At 41.8% G+C, this 21840-nt stretch overlaps 1 protein-coding gene across 1 annotated transcript; it reads left to right on the top strand.

Moving 5' to 3' along the window:
* Positions 1-450: 450 nt before the first annotated feature.
* On the top strand, positions 451-7651 carry LOC124026873. The gene is made up of 2 exons (XM_046339543.1): positions 451-559; positions 6626-7651. Exon 2 carries the CDS (start codon positions 6633-6635, stop codon positions 7320-7322), a length of 690 nt encoding a protein of 229 aa, XP_046195499.1. The 5' UTR covers positions 451-559; positions 6626-6632; the 3' UTR covers positions 7323-7651.
* The last annotated feature ends 14189 nt before the right edge of the window (positions 7652-21840 follow it).

Below are 21840 nucleotides of genomic sequence, written 5' to 3'. Positions count from 1 at the left end.
AGTCTAGTAACTCCTTTACCACCTCTAACAGGTCTGATTGGTGACCAGTCTAGTAACTCACCTCTAACAGGTCTGATTGGTGACCAGTCTAGTAACTCCTTTACCAACTCTAACAGGTCTGATTGGTGACCAGTCTAGTAACTCACCTCTAACAGGTCTGATTGGTGACCAGTCTAGTGACTCCTTTACCACCTCTAACAGGTCTGATTGGTGACCAGTCTAGTAACTCCTTTACCACCTCTAACAGGTCTGATTGGTGACCAGTCTAGTAACTCCTTTATCACCTCTAACAGGTCTGATTGGTGACCAGTCTAGTAACTCCTTTACCACCTCTAACAGGTCTGATTGGTGACCAGTCTAGTAACTCACCTCTAACAGGTTCTAAAGGAGGAACTAAAGTAACATGCAAAACAGGCTAGAAAAAAAGAGGAGTTTATAACAGAACTGAATTACTGGTTGTTACTGACGGACACTAGATCACCAAATCAACTTCTCACACGGATCTACAGGGACATCGAGCACCAGAAAAATAGAGATTACATTTATTTAAAAACACCAGGTACCGTAAAAACATTTATGATGCTTTTTGGTGATCTAGTCTGTCTTTACTAAACAAGTTAGATCTAGTCTGTCTTTACTAAACAAGTTAGATATAGTCTGTCTTTACTAAACAAGTCTGTCCCCCTCCATCTACACCTGCTCCTACACCTGCATTGCTTGCTGTTTGGGGTTTTAGGCTGGTTTCTGTACAGCACTTTGAGATATCATCTGATGTACGAAGGGCTTTATAAATACATTTGATTTGATTTGATTGAAATGGATTTAACAAGTGACATCAATAAGGGATCATATCTTTCACCTGGATTCACCTGGTCAGTCTGTGTCATGGAAAGAGCAGTTCTTCCTAATGTTTTATACACTCAGTGAATATTTATATACTTTCTATATGAAGTTTTTCCAGAATAATAAAGCAGTACTATCAAAAGGTATTAACTTTTAATAAGTTGACGTTACCTGAAACCTGACAGATTGTGGCTGAATATATATACATTATCAACCCATTAATCTGCATTAAAACATGGTACGGTAAGAGTGTTTTGTAGAGTGTACTGTTTTGTACCTATTTAAACCTTATAACTTTAACAGGTATACTGTTTTGTACCTATTTAAACCTTATAACTTTAACAGGTATACTGTTTTGTACCTATTTAAACCTTATAACTTTAACAGGTATACTGTTTTGTACCTATTTAAACCTTATAACTTTAACAGGTATACTGTTTTGTACCTATTTAAACCTTATAACTTTAACAGGTATACTGTTTTGTACCTATTTAAACCTTATAACTTTAACAGGTATACTGTTTTGTACCTATTTAAACCTTATAACTTTAACAGGTATACTGTTTTGTACCTATTTAAACCTTATAACTTTAACAGGTATACTGTTTTGTACCTATTTAAACCTTATAACTTTAACAGGTATACTGTTTTGTACCTATTTAAACCTTATAACTTTAACAGGTATACTGTTTTGTACCTATTTAAACCTTATAACTTTAACAGGTATACTGTTTTGTACCTATTTAAACCTTATAACTTTAACAGGTATACTGTTTTGTACCTATTTAAACCTTATAACTTTAACAGGTATACTGTTTTGTACCTATTTAAACCTTATAACTTTAACAGGTATACTGTTTTGTACCTATTTAAACCTTATAACTTTAACAGGTATACTGTTTTGTACCTATTTAAACCTTATAACTTTAACAGGTATACTGTTTTGTACCTATTTAAACCTTATAACTTTAACAGGTATACTGTTTTGTACCTATTTAAACCTTATAACTTTAACAGGTATACTGTTTTGTACCTATTTAAACCTTATAACTTTAACAGGTATACTGTTTTGTACCTATTTAAACCTTATAACTTTAACAGGTATACTGTTTTGTACCTATTTAAACCTTATAACTTTAACAGGTATACTGTTTTGTACCTATTTAAACCTTATAACTTTAACCTATTTAAACCTTATAACTTTAACAGGTATACTGTTTTGTACCTATTTAAACCTTATAACTTTAACAGGTATACTGTTTTGTACCTATTTAAACCTTATAACTTTAACAGGTATACTGTTTTGTACCTATTTAAACCTTATAACTTTAACAGGTATACTGTTTTGTACCTATTTAAACCTTATAACTTTAACAGGTATACTGTTTTGTACCTATTTAAACCTTATAACTTTAACAGGTATACTGTTTTGTACCTATTTAAACCTTATAACTTTTTAACAGGTATACTGTTTTGTACCTATTTAAACCTTATAACTTTAACAGGTATACTGTTTTGTACCTATTTAAACCTTATAACTTTAACAGGCATACTGTTTTGTACCTATTTAAACCTTATAACTTTAACAGGTATACTGTTTTGTACCTATTTAAACCTTATAACTTTAACAGGTATACTGTTTTGTACCTATTTAAACCTTATGTTCCTGGATCCTTCAGGAGATTCTATTTCAAACTAACACTTGACTCATCCAGGCGTGGTCCCAAATGACACCCTATTAACCCCATTGGGTCCTGTTCTTATAACTTTAAAGAAGGGCTATTTAAACTATATAGGGAATAGGGTGGCATTTAACAGGTATACTGGACTCACTTTAGACTGTTTTGTATTGTCCGTTGATGGGTGTGCTGCCAAATTCTTGGAAGTGAAAATGTGCTCAAACCTGCCGGGCTGTTCATGTTGATGACGTTTCATGATAATCGTTTTGTACCTATTTCAAGAGGGCTCACGTTTTTACTAGGTTACCACAGTTATTTTAGGCCAACGATAACAACTGTCCTATTGTCCCTAGTAGAAAGAGGAGGCAGGGAAGCGCTACTGAGGTACACAATAGTACATTCTGGTAGACAGAAGGTGCTCTTTGTACCTATTTAAAAAGGGGTGAATTGGTCATCAAACTTTAAAGGAGGACCAAGGCACTCTTCATACAATTAATTCAAATGCCTTTATTTGTAGGTTCAATAGAAACAAAGTTTTAAAAATAACTTTAACAGGTATACTGTTTTGTTTAACAGGTATACTGTTTTGTACCTATTTAAACCTTATATATATATATATACTCCAATGTAGGCACTCCTCCTTCTCTCCAACCCTTTCAACCGTTTTTCCGTCTCCCTTAAGGTGACCTGACCTCAACCCCTTGATGCCTAAACCAAAGCTCTCCACCCGTATCACCTATAGTTCTCCTGTGACTTCCTCTCATCCACCCAACACATTCCTACAGATAACCATTAATTTCTGATATAACAACCAGTCTCAATCACCCTCAGATACTATAGTATTACTACAACCAGTCTCTATCACCCCACAGATACTATAGTATTACTACAACCAGTCTCTATCACCCATCAGATAATATAGTATTACTACAACCAGTCTCTATCACCCCACAGATACTATAATATTACTAATGTAACAACCAGTCTCTATCACCCCTCAGATACTATAGTATTACTGATGTAACAACCAGTCTCTATCACCCATCAGATAATATAGTATTACTACAACCAGTCTCTATCACTCCTCAGATACTATAGTATTACTGATGTAACAACCAGTCTCTATCCACCCTCAGATACTATAGTATTACTACAACCAGTCTCTATCACCCCTCAGATACTATAGAATTACTTGATACTGTTTTGTACCTATTTAACAACCAGTCTCTATCACCCCTCAGATACTATAGTATTACTGATGTAACAACCAGTCTCTATCACCCTTCAGATACTATAGTATTACTGATGTAACAACCAGTCTCTATCACCCCTCAGATACTATAGAATTACTGATAGTCTCTATACCCCTCAGTATTACTGATGTACCAACCAGTCTCTATCTAGACAACTAGGTAGTTAACCCTCCACATCTATCAAGACAACTAGGTAGTTAACCCTCCACATCTATCAAGACAACTAGAGGAGTTAACCCTCCACATCTAGCAAGACAACTAGGTAGTTAACCCTCCACATCTATCAAGACAACTAGAGGAGTTAACCCTCCACATCTTTCAAGACAACTAGGTAGTTAACCCTCCACATCTATCAAGACACCTAGAGGAGTTAACCCTCCACATCTACCAAGACAACTAGAGGAGTTAACCCTCCACATCTATCAAGACAACTAGAGGAGTTAACCCTCCACATCTATCAAGACAACTAAAGGAGTTAACCCTCCACATCTATCAAGACAACTAGAGGAGTTAACCCTCCACATCTATCAAGACAACTAGAGGAGTTAACCCTCCACATCTTTCAAGACAACTAGAGGAGTTAACCCTCCACATCTCTAAAACAACTAAAGGAGTTAACCCTCCACATCTATCAAGACAACTAGAGGAGTTAACCCTCCACATCTATCAAGACAACTAGAGGAATTAACCCTCCACATCTATCAAGACAACTAAAGGAGTTAACCCTCCACATCTATCAAGACAACTAGGTAGTTAACCCTCCACATCTATCAAGAAACTAGAGTAGTTAACCCTCCACATCTATCAAGACAACTCGAGAAGTTAACCCTCCACATCTATCAAGACAACTAGGTAGTTAACCCTCCACATCTATCAAGACAACTAGAGGAGTTAACCCTCCACATCTATCAAGACAACTAGAGGAGTTAACCCTCCACATCTATCAAGACAACTAAAGGAGTTAACCCTCCACATCTACCAAGACAACTAGAGGAGTTAACCCTCCACATCTATCAAGACAACTAAAGGAGTTAACCCTCCACATCTATCAAGACAACTAGGTAGTTAACCCTCCACATCTATCAAGACAACTAGAGGAGTTAACCCTCCACATCTATCAAGACAACTAGAGGAGTTAACCCTCCACATCTACCAAGACAACTAGAGGAGTTAACCCTCCACATCTATCAAGACGACTAGAGGAGTTAACCCTCCACATCTATCAAGACAACTAAAGGAGTTAACCCTCCACATCTACCAAGACAACTAGAGTTAACCCTCCACATCTATCAAGACAACTAAAGGAGTTAACCCTCCACATCTATCAAGACAACTAGAGGAGTTAACCCTCCACATCTATCAAGACAACTAAAGGAGTTAACCCTCCACATCTATCAAGACAACTAGGTAGTTAACCCTCCACATCTATCAAGACAACTAGAGGAGTTAACCCTCCACATCTATCAAGACAACTAGAGGAGTTAACCCTCCACATCTATCAAGACAACTAAAGGAGTTAACCCTCCACATCTATCAAGACAACTAAAGGAGTTAACCCTCCACATCTATCAAGACAACTAAAGGAGTTAACCCTCCACATCTATCAAGACAACTAAAGGAGTTAACCCTCCACATCTATCAAGACAGCTAGGTAGTTAACCCTCCACATCTATCAAGACAACTAGAGTAGTTAACCCTCCACATCTATCAAGACAACTCGAGAAGTTAACCCTCCACATCTATCAAGACAACTAGAGGAGTTAACCCTCCACATCTATCAAGACAACTAAAGGAGTTAACCCTCCACATCTATCAAGACAACTAGGTAGTTAACCCTCCACATCTATCAAGACAACTAAAGGAGTTAACCCTCCACATCTATCAAGACAACTAAAGGAGTTAACCCTCCACATCTATCAAGACAACTAAAGGAGTTAACCCTCCACATCTATCAAGACAACTAGGTAGTTAACCCTCCACATCTATCAAGACAACTAGAGTAGTTAACCCTCCACATCTATCAAGACAACTCGAGAAGTTAACCCTCCACATCTATCAAGACAACTAGAGGAGTTAACCCTCCACATCTACCAAGACAACTAGAGGAGTTAACCCTCCACATCTATCAAGACAACTAAAGGAGTAAACCCTCCACATCTATCAAGACAACTAGAGGAGTTAACCCTCCACATCTATCAAGACAACTAAATGAGTTATAACCCTCCACATCTATCAAGACAACTAAAGGAGTTAACCCTCCACATCTCTCAACACAACTAGAGGAGTTAACCCTCCACATCTATCAAGACAACTAAAGAATCAATCCTCAAGGTGTTTTTCACATATCTATTGGATAATATATCCACCAGGACAATTGGTTTCTCATTAGAAGCGATTGGAATAATGGCTACCTCTGTACTTTATGCGAGATTTTCTGCGGGAGCCATCATGTGACCACTTGCTCAATGTGGTCTCTTACGGCTATTCTTCAACATAAATGAGTAAAAATACGTCACAATACTGTAGAGGAGTCATTGGCATGCAGCGCTTTCAAAATATGGGGCACTTCCCTGATTGGATTTTTATCTGGGTTTCGCCTGTAACATCAGTTCTGTTGCACTCACAGACAATATCTTTGCAGTTTTGGAAACGATAGTGTTTTCTATCCAAAGCTGTCAATTATATGCATAGTCGAGCATCTTGTCGTGCCAAAATATCCCGTTTAAAACAGGATTTTTTTTTATCCAAAAAGGAAATACCACCCCCAGAGTTTCAAGCGGTTTTAAGTCTATCACTATGATTATTGTTTAATTATCTCTGTTTCCCCCCCCCTCTCTCTCCCTCCCCCAGGGGTACCATGGTTCAAACATTGAACAATATGGAGGAGCTTAGAAATTCTTTGTTTGGTCGTCCCTCACCCAGGCACGGACTCAAGCTCCTTTTCTGGTTCGCCAACGATTACATCGTCCTCAAAAATGACAACCAGATGGTTGCAAATTACGACCCCGAAGAGGGAGACTTTGGTTTCCATCACTTCAAGAACAGACTTGATTGTGAAAACAACGTATGCAAGAGGCTGCTTCCTTTTAGTAAGTACCCATTCTATGACGTGGGCAACCTCCACCTCACAGCATCTGATTCCATGCCTGAGTACGTCAGTGAGGACTACACTCATCAGATAGATGACAGCAACATGGACCGCCTCATCATCAGTATGCGTCCAGACAGGATAGTGGATAAGGTCTATGTGACCCAACACGAGGACCAGAAGAGCTTCGACCCGGACAACACATATTGCATCAGCAGGGAGTTGCTCATGATCATACGTGGCCATTCGTTGAGTAACTTCCTGGAACAGGCGGGCTATAACACCCATGAGCAAAATGTAATTATTGATCTGGGCATCGTCCCCAGGGAGTCTGGGGATACCAGGATTGATATGGACTGTGGATCCAGAGCTCCACCCAGAGCTGCACCCAGAGCTCCACCCAGAGCTGCACCCAGAGCTGCACCAGGCTTCTGGGAAAGCTACTGTACCATACTGTAACCAGGCTTCTGGGAAAGCTACTGTACCATACTGTAACCAGGCTTCTGGGAAAGCTACTGTACCATACTGTAACCAGGCTTCTGGGAAAGCTACTGTACCATACTGTAGATCAGTGTCCTTTAGTCCTGGTCCTGGGGACCCTGAAGGGGGGAACTTTTTAGTTTATTTATCCAGAGTGACTTCAGTGCATTAAACTAAAGGCAGATCAACAACAACATCCTGTATCACAGTCAGAGCAAGTCAACTGTTTCTGTTACCATTACTGAGAGGGTTGTTGCTGTTGGGTTCTGCTACTGGCTAATGTACATCTGTATTTTAAAATACAAAATAATTTTAAAAATTAAATACACTTCAAAATACACGTATCTTGTCGTTTCTTTTTCAAACATTGATATTTATGTTATTTTGTAATTGTATTTTGACATTGTTCCCCTTTCCCTTGTTGTGATCAATGTAGTTTCCTCTTCACTTCAACCCAGAACATGTGATGACATTAAATCAATGTGGAAAAGGCTGATTGGATTTGCAAGTCAACTACATAAGAGCATTTCATCTATTGGCCGACAATGAATGCAACAAGTAATAATTCTCCAATTATTTAGAGGCTAATTCATTGAGTCTATATACCAAATCTAGAGTCAATCTGATCTATGGTTCATGGGTAGATGTTTAAAGTATGTTTTAGCATTAGCATGTGTGCTAACATGCATCTATATGTACAGTGAGGCATATTTAACGTAGCAACTATTTTTTCTCAAAACCATTAAATACTAAAATCTGAAGTGAATCTGATGTATGGCTCATAAAGGAGAAGATGACTCCAAATGGTTTTGAACATTAGTTCTACATATGCAAATCATGATTTGCTAATAGTTTCCTTGTTTTTTTTTAGAGATATCAGGACAACATTCAGTGTGGTTCATCTTAGAGACGTCCAATGATAGTGATGACACGTTTCAAGTTGAAAGGACACTGTGGAATGGATTTACAGGGATTTAAATGGACACATAAAATCAGCTATCTGTTGACCCTTAGCGTTTCTCAGAATAGGTGAGGATGTTCCATGGGCCTCTACATTCTGAATTTGGTGTCATTTGGTCCAAGAAGATTATTTAGCTACTGTTTTGCATATTTGATCATATTAGCATATGTGCATGTACTGGTTAAGTGTGGAAATCTTTGAATGCATCAAAGTTATTTTCTCAAACGCATTATGGACCATTGGGATGAGTCCTCTTTAGGGACCATTGTGATGAGTCCTATTTAGGCACCATTGTGATGAGTCCTATTTAGGCCCCATTGTGATGAGTCCTATTTAGGCACCATTGTGATGAGTCTTATTTAGGCACCATTGTGATGAGTCCTATTTAGGCCCCATTGTGATGAGTCGTCTTTAGGCCCCATTTGATGATGAGTCCTATTTAGGGACCATTGTGATGAGTCTATTTAGGCACCATTTAGGCACCATTGTGATGAGTCCTCTTTAGGCACCATTGTGATGAGTCCTATTTAGGCACCATTGTGATGAGTCCTATTTTAGGTCCTATTTACCATTGTGATGAGTCCTATTTAGGCACCATTGTGATGAGTCCATTTAGGCACCATTGTGATGAGTCCTCTTTAGGCACCATTGTGATGAGTCCTATTTAGGCACCATTGTGATGAGTCCTATTTAGGCACCATTGTGATGAGAGGCACCATTGTGATGAGTCCTATTTAGGCACCATTGTGATGAGTCCTATTTAGGCACCATTGTGATGAGTCCTATTTAGGCACCATTGTGATGAGTCCTATTTAGGCACCATTGTGATGAGTCCTATTTCCTATTTAGGCACCATTGTGATGAGTCCTATTTAGGCACCATTGTGATGAGTCCTATTTAGGCACCATTGTGATGAGTCCATTGTGATGAGTTATTTAGGCACCATTGTGATGAGTCCTATTTAGGCACCATTGTGATGAGTCCTATTTAGGCACCATTGTGATGAGTCCTATTTAGGCACCATTGTGATGAGTCCTATTTAGGCACCATTTGAGGCACCATTGTGATGAGTCCCATTTTAGGCACCATTGTGATGAGTCCTCTTTAGGCACCATTGTGATGAGTCCATTTAGGCACCATTGTTAGGCACCATTGTGATGAGTCCATTGTGATGATTTAGGCACCATTGTGATGAGTCCTATTTAGGCACCATTGTGATGAGTCCTATTTAGGCACCATTGTGATGAGTCCTATTTAGGCACCATTGTGATGAGTCCTATTTAGGCACCATTGTGATGAGTCCTATTTAGGCACCATTGTGATGAGTCCTCTTTAGGCACCATTGTGATGAGTCCTATTTAGGCACCATTGTGATGAGTCCTATTTAGGCACCATTGTGATGAGTTTAGGCACCATTGTGATGAGTCCTATTTAGGCACCATTGTGATGAGTCCTATTTAGGCACCATTGTGATGAGTCCTATTTAGGCACCATTGTGATGAGTCCTATTTAGGCACCATTGTGATGAGTCCTCTTTAGGCACCATTGTGATGAGTCCTATTTAGGCACCATTGTGATGAGTCCTATTTAGGCACCATTGTGATGAGTCCTATTTAGGCACCATTGTGATGAGTCCTCTTTAGGCACCATTGTGATGAGTCCTATTTTAGGCACCATTGTGATGAGTCCTATTTAGGCACCATTGTGATGAGTCCTATTTAGGCACCATTGTGATGAGTCCTATTTAGGCACCATTGTGATGAGTCCTATTTAGGCACCATTGTGATGAGTCCCATTTGATGAGGCACCATTGTGATGAGTCCTATTTAGGCACCATTGTGATGAGTCCTATTTAGGCACCATTGTGATGAGTCCTATTTAGGCACCATTGTGATGAGTCCTATTTAGGCACCATTGTGATGAGTCCTATTTAGGCACCATTGTGATGAGTCCTATTTAGGCACCATTGTGATGAGTCCTATTTAGGCACCATTGTGATGAGTCCTATTTAGGCACCATTGTGATGAGTCCTATTTAGGCACCATTGTGATGAGTCCTCTTTAGGCACCATTGTTGAGGCACCATTGTGATGAGTCCTATTTAGGCACCATTGTGATGAGTCCTATTTAGGCACCATTGTGATGAGTCCTATTTAGGCACCATTGTGATGAGTCCTCTTTAGGCACCATTGTGATGAGTCCTATTTAGGCACCATTGTGATGAGTCCTATTTAGGCACCATTGTGATGAGTCCTATTTAGGCACCATTGTGATGAGTCCTATTTAGGCACCATTGTGATGAGTCCTATTTAGGCACCATTGTGATGAGTCCTATTTAGGCCCATTGTGATGAGTCCTATAGGCACCATTGGCACCATTGTGATGAGTCCTATTTAGGCACCATTGTGATGAGTCCTATTTTTAGAGCCCCATTGTGATGAGTCCTATTTAGGCACCATTGTGATGAGTCCTAGGCACCATTTATGAGTCCTATTTAGGCACCATTGTGATGAGCACCCTATTTAGGCACCATTGTTAGGCACCATTGTGATGAGTCCTATTTAGGCACCATTGTGATGAGTCCTATTTAGGCACCATTGTGATGAGTCCTCATTTTAGGCATTGTGATGACCATTGTGATGAGTCCTATTTAGGCACCATTGTGAGGCACCATTGTGATGAGTCCTATTTAGGCACCATTGTGATGAGTCCTATTTAGGCACCATTGTGATGAGTCCTATTTAGGCACCATTGTGATGAGTCCTATTTAGGCACCATTGTGATGAGTCCTCTTTAGGCACCATTTGTGTCCTATTTTAGGCACCATTGTGATGAGTCCTCTTTAGGCACCATTGTGATGAGTCCTCTTTAGGGCACCATTGTGATGAGTCCTATTTAGGCACCATTGTGATGAGTCCTATTTATGCACCATTGTGATGAGTCCTATTTAGGCACCATTGTGATGAGTCCTATTTAGGCACCATTGTGATGAGTCCTATTTAGGCACCATTGTGATGAGTCCTATTCAGGCACCATTGTGATGAGTCCTATTTAGGCACCATTGTGATGAGTCCTCTTTAGGCACCATGATGAGTCCTATTTAGGCACCATTGTGATGAGTCCTATTTAGGCACCATTGTGATGAGTCCTATTTAGGCACCATTGTGATGAGTCCTCTTTAGGCACCATTGTGATGTCCTATTTGATGAGTCCTATTTAGGCACCATTGTGATGAGTCCTATTTAGGCACCATTGTGATGAGTCCACCATTGTGATGAGGCACCATTGTGATGACCATTGTGATGAGTCCTAGGCACCATTTAGGCACCATTGTGATGAGTCCTATTTAGGCACCATTGTGATGAGTCCTATTTAGGCACCATTGTGATGAGTCCTATTTAGGCACCATTGTGATGAGTCCTATTTAGCACCATTGAGCACCATTGTGATGAGTCCTATTTAGGCACCATTGTGATGACCATTTGTCCTATTTAGGCACCATTGATGAGTCCCATTTAGGCACCATTGTGATGAGTCCATTGTGATGAGTTTAGGCACCATTGTGATGAGTCCTCTTTAGGCACCATTGTGATGAGTCCTATTTAGGCACCATTGTGATGAGTCCTATTTAGGCACCATTGTGATGAGTCCTATTTAGGCACCATTGTGATGAGTCCTCTTTAGGCACCATTGTGATGAGTCCTATTTAGGCACCATTGTGATGAGTCCTCTTTAGGCACCATTGTGATGAGTCCTAGGCACCATTTAGTCCTATTTAGGCACCATTGTGATGAGTCCTATTTAGGCACCATTGTTGAGTCCTATTTGATGAGTCCTATTTAGCACCATTGTGATGAGTCCTATTTAGGCACCATTGTGATGAGTCATTGTGATGAGTCCTATTTAGGCACCATTGTGATGAGTCCTATTTAGGCACCATTGTGATGAGTCCTATTTAGGCACCATTGTGATGAGACTATTTAGGCACCATTTGATGAGTCCACCATTGTGATGAGTCCTCTTTAGGCACCATTGTGATGAGTCCTATTTATTTATGAGTCCTATTTAGGCACCATTGTGATGAGTCCTCTTTAGGCACCATTGTGATGAGTCCTATTTAGGCACCATTGTGATGAGTCCTATTTAGGCACCATTGTGATGAGTCCTATTTGCACCATTGTGATGAGTCCTCTTTAGGCACCATTGTGATGAGTCCTATTTAGGCACCATTTGATGAGTCCTATTTAGGCCATTGTGATGAGTCCTATTTAGGCACCATTGTGATGAGTCCTATTTAGGCACCATTGTGATGAGTCCTATTTAGGCACCATTGTGATGAGTCCTCTTTAGGCACCATTGTGATGAGTCCTATTTAGGCACCATTGTGATGAGTCCTATTTAGGCACCATTGTGATGAGTCCTATTTAGGCACCATTGTGATGAGTCCTATTTAGGCACCATTGTGATGAGTCCTATTTAGGCACCATTGTGATGAGTCCTATTTAGGCACCATTGTGATGAGTCCTATTTAGGCACCATTGTGATGAGTCCTATTTAGGCACCATTGTGATGAGTCCTATTTAGGCACCATTGTGATGAGTCCTATTTAGGCACCATTGTGATGAGTCCTATTTAGGCACCATTGTGATGAGAGTAGGCACCATTGTGATGAGTCCTATTTAGGCACCATTGTGATGAGTCCTCTTTAGGCACCATTGTCCTATTTAGGCACCATTGATGAGTCCTATTTAGGCACCATTGTGATGAGTCCTATTTAGGCACCATTGTGATGAGTGATGAGTCCCTGATGAGTCCTATTTAGGCACCATTGTGATGAGCATTTAGGCACCATTGTGATGAGTCCTCTTTAGGCACCATTGTGATGAGTCCTATTAGGCACCATTGTGATGAGTCCTATTTAGGCACCATTGTGATGAGTCCTATTTAGGCACCATTGTGATGAGTCCTATTTAGGCACCATTGTGATGAGTCCTGATGAGTCCTATTTAGGCACCATTTAGGCACCATTGTGATGAGTCCTATTTAGGCACCATTGTGATGAGTCCTATTTAGGCACCATTGTGATGAGTCCTATTTAGGCACCATTGTGATGAGTCCTATTGAGTCCTATTTAGGCACCATTGTGATGAGTCCTATTTAGGCACCATTGTGATGAGTCCTATTTAGGCACCATTGTGATGAGTCCTCTTTAGGCACCATTGTGATGAGTCCCTGATGAGTCCATTTAGGCACCATTTGATGAGCCACCATTGTGATGAGTCCTATTTAGGCACCATTGTGATGAGTCCTATTTAGGCACCATTGTGATGAGTCCATTGTGATGAGGCATTTAGGTCCCACCATTGTGATGAGTCCTCTTTAGGCACCATTGTGATGAGTCCTATTTAGGCACCATTGTGATGAGTCCTATTTAGGCACCATTGTGATGAGTCCTATTTAGGCACCATTGTGATGAGTCCTCTTTAGGCACCATTGTGATGAGTCCTCTTTAGGCACCATTGTGATGAGTCCTATTTAGGCACCATTGTGATGAGTTTAGGCACCATTGTGATGAGTCCCCATTGTGATGAGTCCTATTAGGCACCATTGTGATGAGTCCTATTTAGGCCCCATTGTGATGAGTCCTATTTAGGCACCATTTGATGAGGCACCATTGTGATGAGTCTATTTAGGCACCATTTTGAGTCCTCTTTAGGCACCATTGTGATGAGTCCTATTTAGGCACCATTGTGATGAGTCCTATTAGGCACCATTGTGATGAGTCCTATTTAGGCACCATTGTGATGAGTCCTATTTAGGCACCATTGTGATGAGTCCTATTTAGGCACCATTGTGATGAGAGGCACCATTGTGATGAGTCCTATTTAGGCACCATTGTGATGAGTCCTATTTAGGCACCATTGTGATGAGTCCTATTAGGCACCATTGTGATGAGTCCTATTAGGCACCATTGTGATGAGTCCTATTTAGGCACCATTGTGATGAGTCCATAGTGAATCTGACTTTTAGTCCCTGAGAAGTCTATTTTGTATTATTATTTTAAGCATTAGAATTACATAGTCAAAAGTATTTGTTTTACTTTTTAAGATATCAATGCCAAACGTAACATGGTTCATCGTGGTAATGTCTTTGATGACCCTAACATGTTCAAGTTGATAGGTTATTGTGGAGTAGATTTACGAAGGATTTAAAATGGACACGTAAAATGGGTCCTTGAGGCAAGTTTGTTCAGCATGGAAAGAGGAAAAATACCTAGATACAAAGATTTAAGTCTCTAGGTCAAACGGGCAACAGATGTCAGGGTTTAAGTGAGACTGCTTATAACAGTGCCACCTGTCAGGCCAATCGGTGCCATTATTTCTGACCCAGTTACTCATGGCCTCTAGTTTCTGTGTTCCAAATTATTTAAAAAATTGACCGATCTATGGTTGAGTTATAGGTCAAGAAAATAAAGAATACAGAGAGTAACAATAGGTGGATTTGACCCTTGGTCAGAGAGTCTGTGGAGAAGATGGTTCTGTTGATAATGAAGAGGTCTGAGTCTGGCTTTGGACCGTGGAGATGCAGCTACATGCAAACGACTACCAGACCAACACCATCTCAGCCTCTACCTGGCTCACCCCAAGAAGGAGAAGGTGTTTGTGGATTATGAAGAGGGGCAGGTCTCCTTCTACGATGTGGAGTACAGGTCTCCTTCTACGATGTGGAGTACAGGTCTCCTACGATGTGGAGTACAGGTCTCCTCCTACGATGTGGAGTACAGGTCTCCTCCGACGATGTGGAGTACAGGTCTCCTCCGACGATGTGGAGTACAGGTCTCCTCCGACGATGTGGAGTACAGGTCTCCTCCGACGATGTGGAGTACAGGTCTCCTCCGACGATGTGGAGTACAGGTCTCCTCCGACGATGTGGAGTACAGGTCTCCTCCTACGATGTGGAGTACAGGTCTCCTCCGACGATGTGGAGTACAGGTCTCCTACGACGATGTGGAGTACAGGTCTCCTCCGACGATGTGGAGTACAGGTCTCCTCCTACGATGTGGAGTACAGGTCTCCTCCGACGATGTGGAGTACAGGTCTCCTCCTACGATGTGGAGTACAGGTCTCCTACGATGTGGAGTACAGGTCTCCTCCTACGATGTGGAGTACAGGTCTCCTCCTACGATGTGGAGTACAGGTCTCCTCCTACGATGTGGAGTACAGGTCTCCTCCGACGATGTGGAGTACAGGTCTCCTCCGACGATGTGGAGTACAGGTCTCCTTCTACGATGTGGAGTACAGGTCTCCTACGACGATGTGGAGTACAGGTCTCCTCCGACGATGTGGAGTACAGGTCTCCTCCTACGATGTGGAGTACAGGTCTCCTTCTACGATGTGGAGTACAGGTCTCCTTCCACGATGTGGAGTACAGGTCTCCTCCTACGATGTGGAGTACAGGTCTCCTCCTACGATGTGGAGTACAGGTCTCCTACGATGTGGAGTACAGGTCTCCTACGATGTGGAGTACAGGTCTCCTACGATGTGGAGTACAGGTCTCCTACCTGTTCTTTCACTGGCTGCATTTTCACTGAGAAACCCCAACCTTCAACACCAGTAGCCATGTTTTAAATCCAAGCCCAGAGCCATTGGTCATCTCTCCTGTCAGTCACCTGGCCTAGATTAGAGAGACGACAACTGAGAATGTACATTTTTTATTTTATTTATTCTTTATTTAATTAGGCAAGTCAGTTAATTAAGAACAAATTATTATTTACAATTACTGCCTACCCCGGCCAAACCTGGATGACGCTGGGCCAATTGTGCACCGCCCTACGGGACTCACAACCACAGCCGGATGTGATACTGCCTGAATTATATAGCCTGGAGCACATGTCTGTCAAATCCAAAATGGCACCCTATTCGCTATATAGTGCACTACTTTTGACCAGAGCCCATACAAAGTAGTGTACTATATAGTGGATAGGGTGCCATTGGGTCTCCCTACAGCTGGTTCATATAATACAGCTGGTTCATATAATACAGCTGGTTCATATAATACCGCTGGTTCATATAATACAGCTGGTTCATATAGTACAGCTGGTTCATATAGTACAGCTGGTTCATATAATACAGCTGGTTCATATAATACAGCTGGTTCATATAGTAGAGCTGGTTCATATAGTAGAGCTGGTTCATATAATACAGCTGGTTCATACAGCTGGTTCATACAATACAGCTGGTTCATATAATACAGCTGGTTCATATAATACAGCTGTTTCATATAATACAGCTGGTTCATACAGCTAATTCATATAATACAGCTGATTCATATAGAACAGCTTGTTCATATAGTAAAGCTGGTTCATATAATACAGCTGTTTCATATAATACAACTGTTTCAAATAATACAGCTGGTTCATATAATACAGCTGGTTCATATAGTACAGCTGGTTCATATAATACAGCTGGTTCATATAGTAGAGCTGGTTCATATAGTACAGCTGGTTCATATAGTACAGCTGGTTCATATAGTACAGCTGGTTCATATAATACAGCTGGTTCATACAGCTGGTTCATATAATACAGCTGGTTCATACAGCTAGTTCATATAATACAGCTGGTTCATATAATACAGCTGGTTCATATAATACAGATGGTTCATATAATACAGCTGGTTCATACAGCTGGTTCATATAATACAGCGGGTTCATATAATACAGCTGGTTCATACAGCTGGTTCATATAATACAGCTGGTTCATACAGCTAGTTTATATAATACTTCTGGTTCATATCATACAGCTGGTTCATATAGTAGAGCTGGTTCATATAATACAGCTGGTTCATATAGTACAGCTGGTTCATATAGTACAGCTGGTTCATATAGTACAGCTGGTTCATATAATACAGTTGGTTCATATAATACAGCTGGTTCATATAATACAGCTGGTTCATACAGCTGGTTCATATAATACAGCTGGTTCATACAGCTGGTTCATATAATACAGCTGGTTCATATAGTACAGCTGGCTCATATTATACAGCTGGCTCATATAGTAGAGCTGGTTCATATAATACAGCTGGTTCATATAGTACAGCTGGTTCATATAGTACAGCTGGTTCATATAGTACAGCTGGTTCATATAATACAGCTGGTTCATATAATACAGCTGGTTCATACAGCTGGTTCATATAATACAGCTGGTTCATACAGCTGGTTCATACAGCTGGTTCATATAATACAGCTGGTTCATATTATACAGCTGGTTCATACAGCTGGTTCATATAATACAGCTGGTTCATACAGCTGGTTCATATAATACAGCTGGTTCATATAGTACAGCTGGCTCATATTATACAGCTGGCTCATATTATACAGCTGGTTCATATAGTACAGTAGTCTGAACTCGATGAAAGTACAAGAGAATGTGTGGATAAAACATCTGTGTACAAAACGTTTATTTGTGCAATACTGCCCTCTGCAGTCTTACTATGATTAATGCAGGCTATTGGTTTGATTCTGACCGGATCGACAACTGGAATGATTCATTTTAACATCCGTGTAGTCCTTTTAAGATAATGGAATTTGTAATACATTTTTCGTTAGCAATTAGATTGAACTCGCATGTTTTGTCAGAGGGTGACTATTATCTAATAGCTTTTGAAACAAGGATGTCCTAGGATAGGATGAGTAATCCTTCTCACCCCCCCCCCTTTAAGATTTAGATGCACTATTGTAAAGTGACTGTTCCACTGGATGTCATAAGGTGAATGCACCAATTTGTAAGTCGCTCTGGATAAGAGCGTCTGCTAAATGACTTAAATGTAAATGTAAATGATGTCGTCAAAGCTGTGTTGTAAATTCAGTAGGTCAGTCTTAGCTCATTTTCAAAGATGCATTGTCATACATTACAAGCTCAAAACAAAAGTGACAATCAATGGCAGTAACTGTGGCCCTTTGCAAGACAATTCATTGGAAGCCAGCCGCACCAACTTGTCGGAGGAAACACTGTACAACTGGCCACTGAGTCAGAGTGCATTGCATCCGGCCTGCCACAGGGAGTCGCTAGAGCACGATGGGACAAGGACATCCCGGCCAGCCAAACCCTCCCCTAACTCGGGTGACGCTGGGCTAATTGTGCCCTGCCTCATGGGTCTCCAAGTCGCGGCCGGCTACGACAGGGACTGGGATCGAACCCGGGTCTGTGAGGCAGTACCTTAGACAGCTGCGCCACTCGGGAGGCAGTCCCAATCCTAAACTTAACCATTAGGTGGTAAAATGCTAAACTGACCCAAGATCAGTGTCTAGGGACCACTTCACACTAAAGGCTTAGGATCGTGCAGTAAGATGTGATGCATAAACTGACCCAAGATCAGTGTCTAGGGACAACTTCACACTAAAGGCTTAGGATCGTGCAGTAAGATGTGATGCATATGCATGTATTCACCACTAAAGGGCAGCATTACTGTAGAGTCCCAGCACTGACTGACCAGCTGAGAACACTGACCTGTAGAATCCCACCACTGACTGACCAGCTGAGAACACTGACCTGTAGAATCCCACCACTGACTGACCAGCTGAGAACACTGACCTGTAGAATCCCAGCACTGACTGACCAGCTGAGAACACTGACCTGTAGAATCCCAGCACTGACTGACCAGCTGAGAACACTGACCTGTAGAATCCCAGCACTGACTGACCAGCTGAGAACACTGACCTGTAGAATCCCACCACTGACTGACCAGCTGAGAACACTGACCTGTAGAATCCCAGCACTGACTGACCAGCTGAGAACACTGACCTGTAGAATCCCAGCACTGACTGACCAGCTGAGAACACTGACCTGTAGAATCCCAGCACTGACTGACCAGCTGAGAACACTGACCTGTAGAATCCCAGCACTGACTGACCAGCTGAGAACACTGACCTGTAGAATCCCAGCACTGACTGACCAGCTGAGAACACTGTACTGTAGAATCCCAGCACTGACTGACCAGCTGAGAACACTGACCTGTAGAATCCCACCACTGACTGACCAGCTGAGAACACTGTACTGTAGAGTCCCAGCACTGACTGACCAGCTGAGAACACTGACCTGTAGAATCCCACCACTGACTGACCAGCTGAGAACACTGACCTGTAGAATCCCAGCACTGACTGACCAGCTGAGAACACTGACCTGTAGAATCCCACCACTGACTGACCAGCTGAGAACACTGACCTGTAGAATCCCAGCACTGACTGACCAGCTGAGAACACTGTACTGTAGAATCCCACCACTGACTGACCAGCTGAGAACACTGACCTGTAGAGTCCCAGCACTGACTGACCAGCTGAGAACACTGACCTGTAGAATCCCACCACTGACTGACCAGCTGAGAACACTGACCTGTAGAGTCCCAGCACTGGCTGACCAGCTGAGAACACTGACCTGTAGAGTCCCAGCACTGACTGACCAGCTGAGAACACTGACCTGTAGAGTCCCAGCACTGGCTGACCAGCTGAGAACACTGACCTGTAGAGTCCCAGCACTGACTGACCAGCTGAGAACACTGTACTGTAGAGTCCCAGCACTGACTGACCAGCTGAGAACACTGTACTGTAGAGTCCCACCACTGACTGACCAGCTGAGAACACTGACCTGTAGAATCCCACCACTGGCCGGTATGTTAGACTAGGACCACCAGTATGTTAGACTAGGACCACCGGTATGTTAGACTAGGACCACCGGTAGGTTAGACTAGGACCACCGGTATGTTAGACTAGGACCACCGGTATGTTAGACTAGGACCACCGGTATGTCAGACTAGGACCACCAGTATGTTAGACTAGGACCACCAGTATGTTAGACTAGGACCACCAGTATGTTAGACTAGGACCACCGGTATGTTAGACTAGGACCACCGGTATGTCAGACTAGGACCACCAGTATGTTAGACTAGGACCACCGGTATGTTAGACTAGGACCACCGGTATGTTAGACTAGGACCACCAGTATGTTAGACTAGGACCACCGGTATGTTAGACTAGGACCACCGGTATGTTAGACTAGGACCACCGGTATGTTAGACTAGGACCACCAGTATGTTAGACTAGGACCACCAGTATGTTAGACTAGGACCACCGGTATGTTAGACTAGGACCACCGGTATGTTAGACTAGGACCAACGGTAGGTTAGACTAGGACCACCGGTATGTCAGACTAGGACGTGACCACCGGTATGTGAAGTCGAGCATGCCAAAGGTCTTATCTATGCATGCCAAGCCTTCCATACCAGTCATGCCTGTCTGGCTCTTATCACATAGGCTTTTGACTCAATTTGGCATGAGGGTCTGCTATACAAATTGGGGGGGGGGACATGCCTGCCTGGGTCTTACCACATATGCCTGCCTGGGTCTTACCTACTAGAATCTGAAGTCAAATGGGGGGGGGACATGCCTGCCTGGGTCTTACCACATGGGCCCCTGACAGACCTGGGCCCTGACAGGGGGGGGCATGCCTGCCTGGGTCTTACCACATGGTGTTCTAAAAAAAGGGGGGGGACATGCCTGCCTGGGTCTTACCACATGGGGATGGTTGTGATGGTCTGAGGTCCCTCACCCTGGGTCTTAGGACAAACACAAAGTGATAACCAAAACATCCTGTGGTTATAAGAGAGGGATGAGAGAGGTTTGATGAAGAATGCAAAAACCTAAGAAGGAAATGGAGAAACCTATCCAACCAGAAACAGAAGCAGCTCAATGTAAAGATAATTACTTGACACATTGGAAAGAATTAACAAAAAAACAGAGCAAACTAGAATGCTATTTGGCCCTACACAGAGAGTACACAGCGGCAGAATACCTGACCACTGTGACTGACGCAAAATTAAGGAAAGCTTTGACTATGTACAGACTCAGTGAGCATAGCCTTGCTATTGAGAGGCCACCGTAGGCAGACCTGGCTCTCAAGAGAAGACAGGATATGTGCATACTTCAATTTTGATAAACTCTCATGTCTATTTGGTGAAATATCACATTTTACTGTTTTTTTGTTAATTCTTTCCAATGTGTCAAGTAATTATCTTTTTGTTTTCTCATGATTTGGTTGGGTCTAATTGTGTTGCTGTCCTGGGGCTCTGTGGGGTCTGTTTGTGAACAGAGCCCCAGGACCAGCTTGCTTAGGGGATTCTTCTCCAGGTTCATCTCTCTGTAGGTGATGGCTTTGTTATAGAAGGTTTGGGAATCGCTTCCTTTTGGGTGGTTGAAGAATTTAACGTCTCTTTTCTGGATGTTTACAATCACACAGCTGCAAGATTTGTGACCTGTTGGCACAAGAAAAGGGCAACCAGTGAAGAACAAACACCATTGTAAATACAACCCATATTTATGTTTATTTATTTTCCCTTTTGTACTTGAACTATTTGCACATCATTATAACACCGTTTATAGACATAATATGAGATTTGAAATGTCTCTATTCTTTTGGAACGTTTGTGAAAGTAATGTTTACTGTTCATTTTTTATTGTTTATTTCACTTCTGTACATTATCTACCTCA

Source organism: Oncorhynchus gorbuscha, unplaced genomic scaffold, assembly GCF_021184085.1.
Source record: "Oncorhynchus gorbuscha isolate QuinsamMale2020 ecotype Even-year unplaced genomic scaffold, OgorEven_v1.0 Un_scaffold_2855, whole genome shotgun sequence".
NCBI classification, from domain to species: Eukaryota; Metazoa; Chordata; class Actinopteri; order Salmoniformes; family Salmonidae; genus Oncorhynchus; species Oncorhynchus gorbuscha.
This window is presented reverse-complemented; position numbering and strand designations above follow the sequence as displayed.

Coding starts and splice junctions, on each gene's coding strand:
- LOC124026873 (XM_046339543.1), top strand. CDS start 6,633: ATGGTTCAAACATTGAACAATATGGAGGAGCTTAGAAATTCTTTGTTT.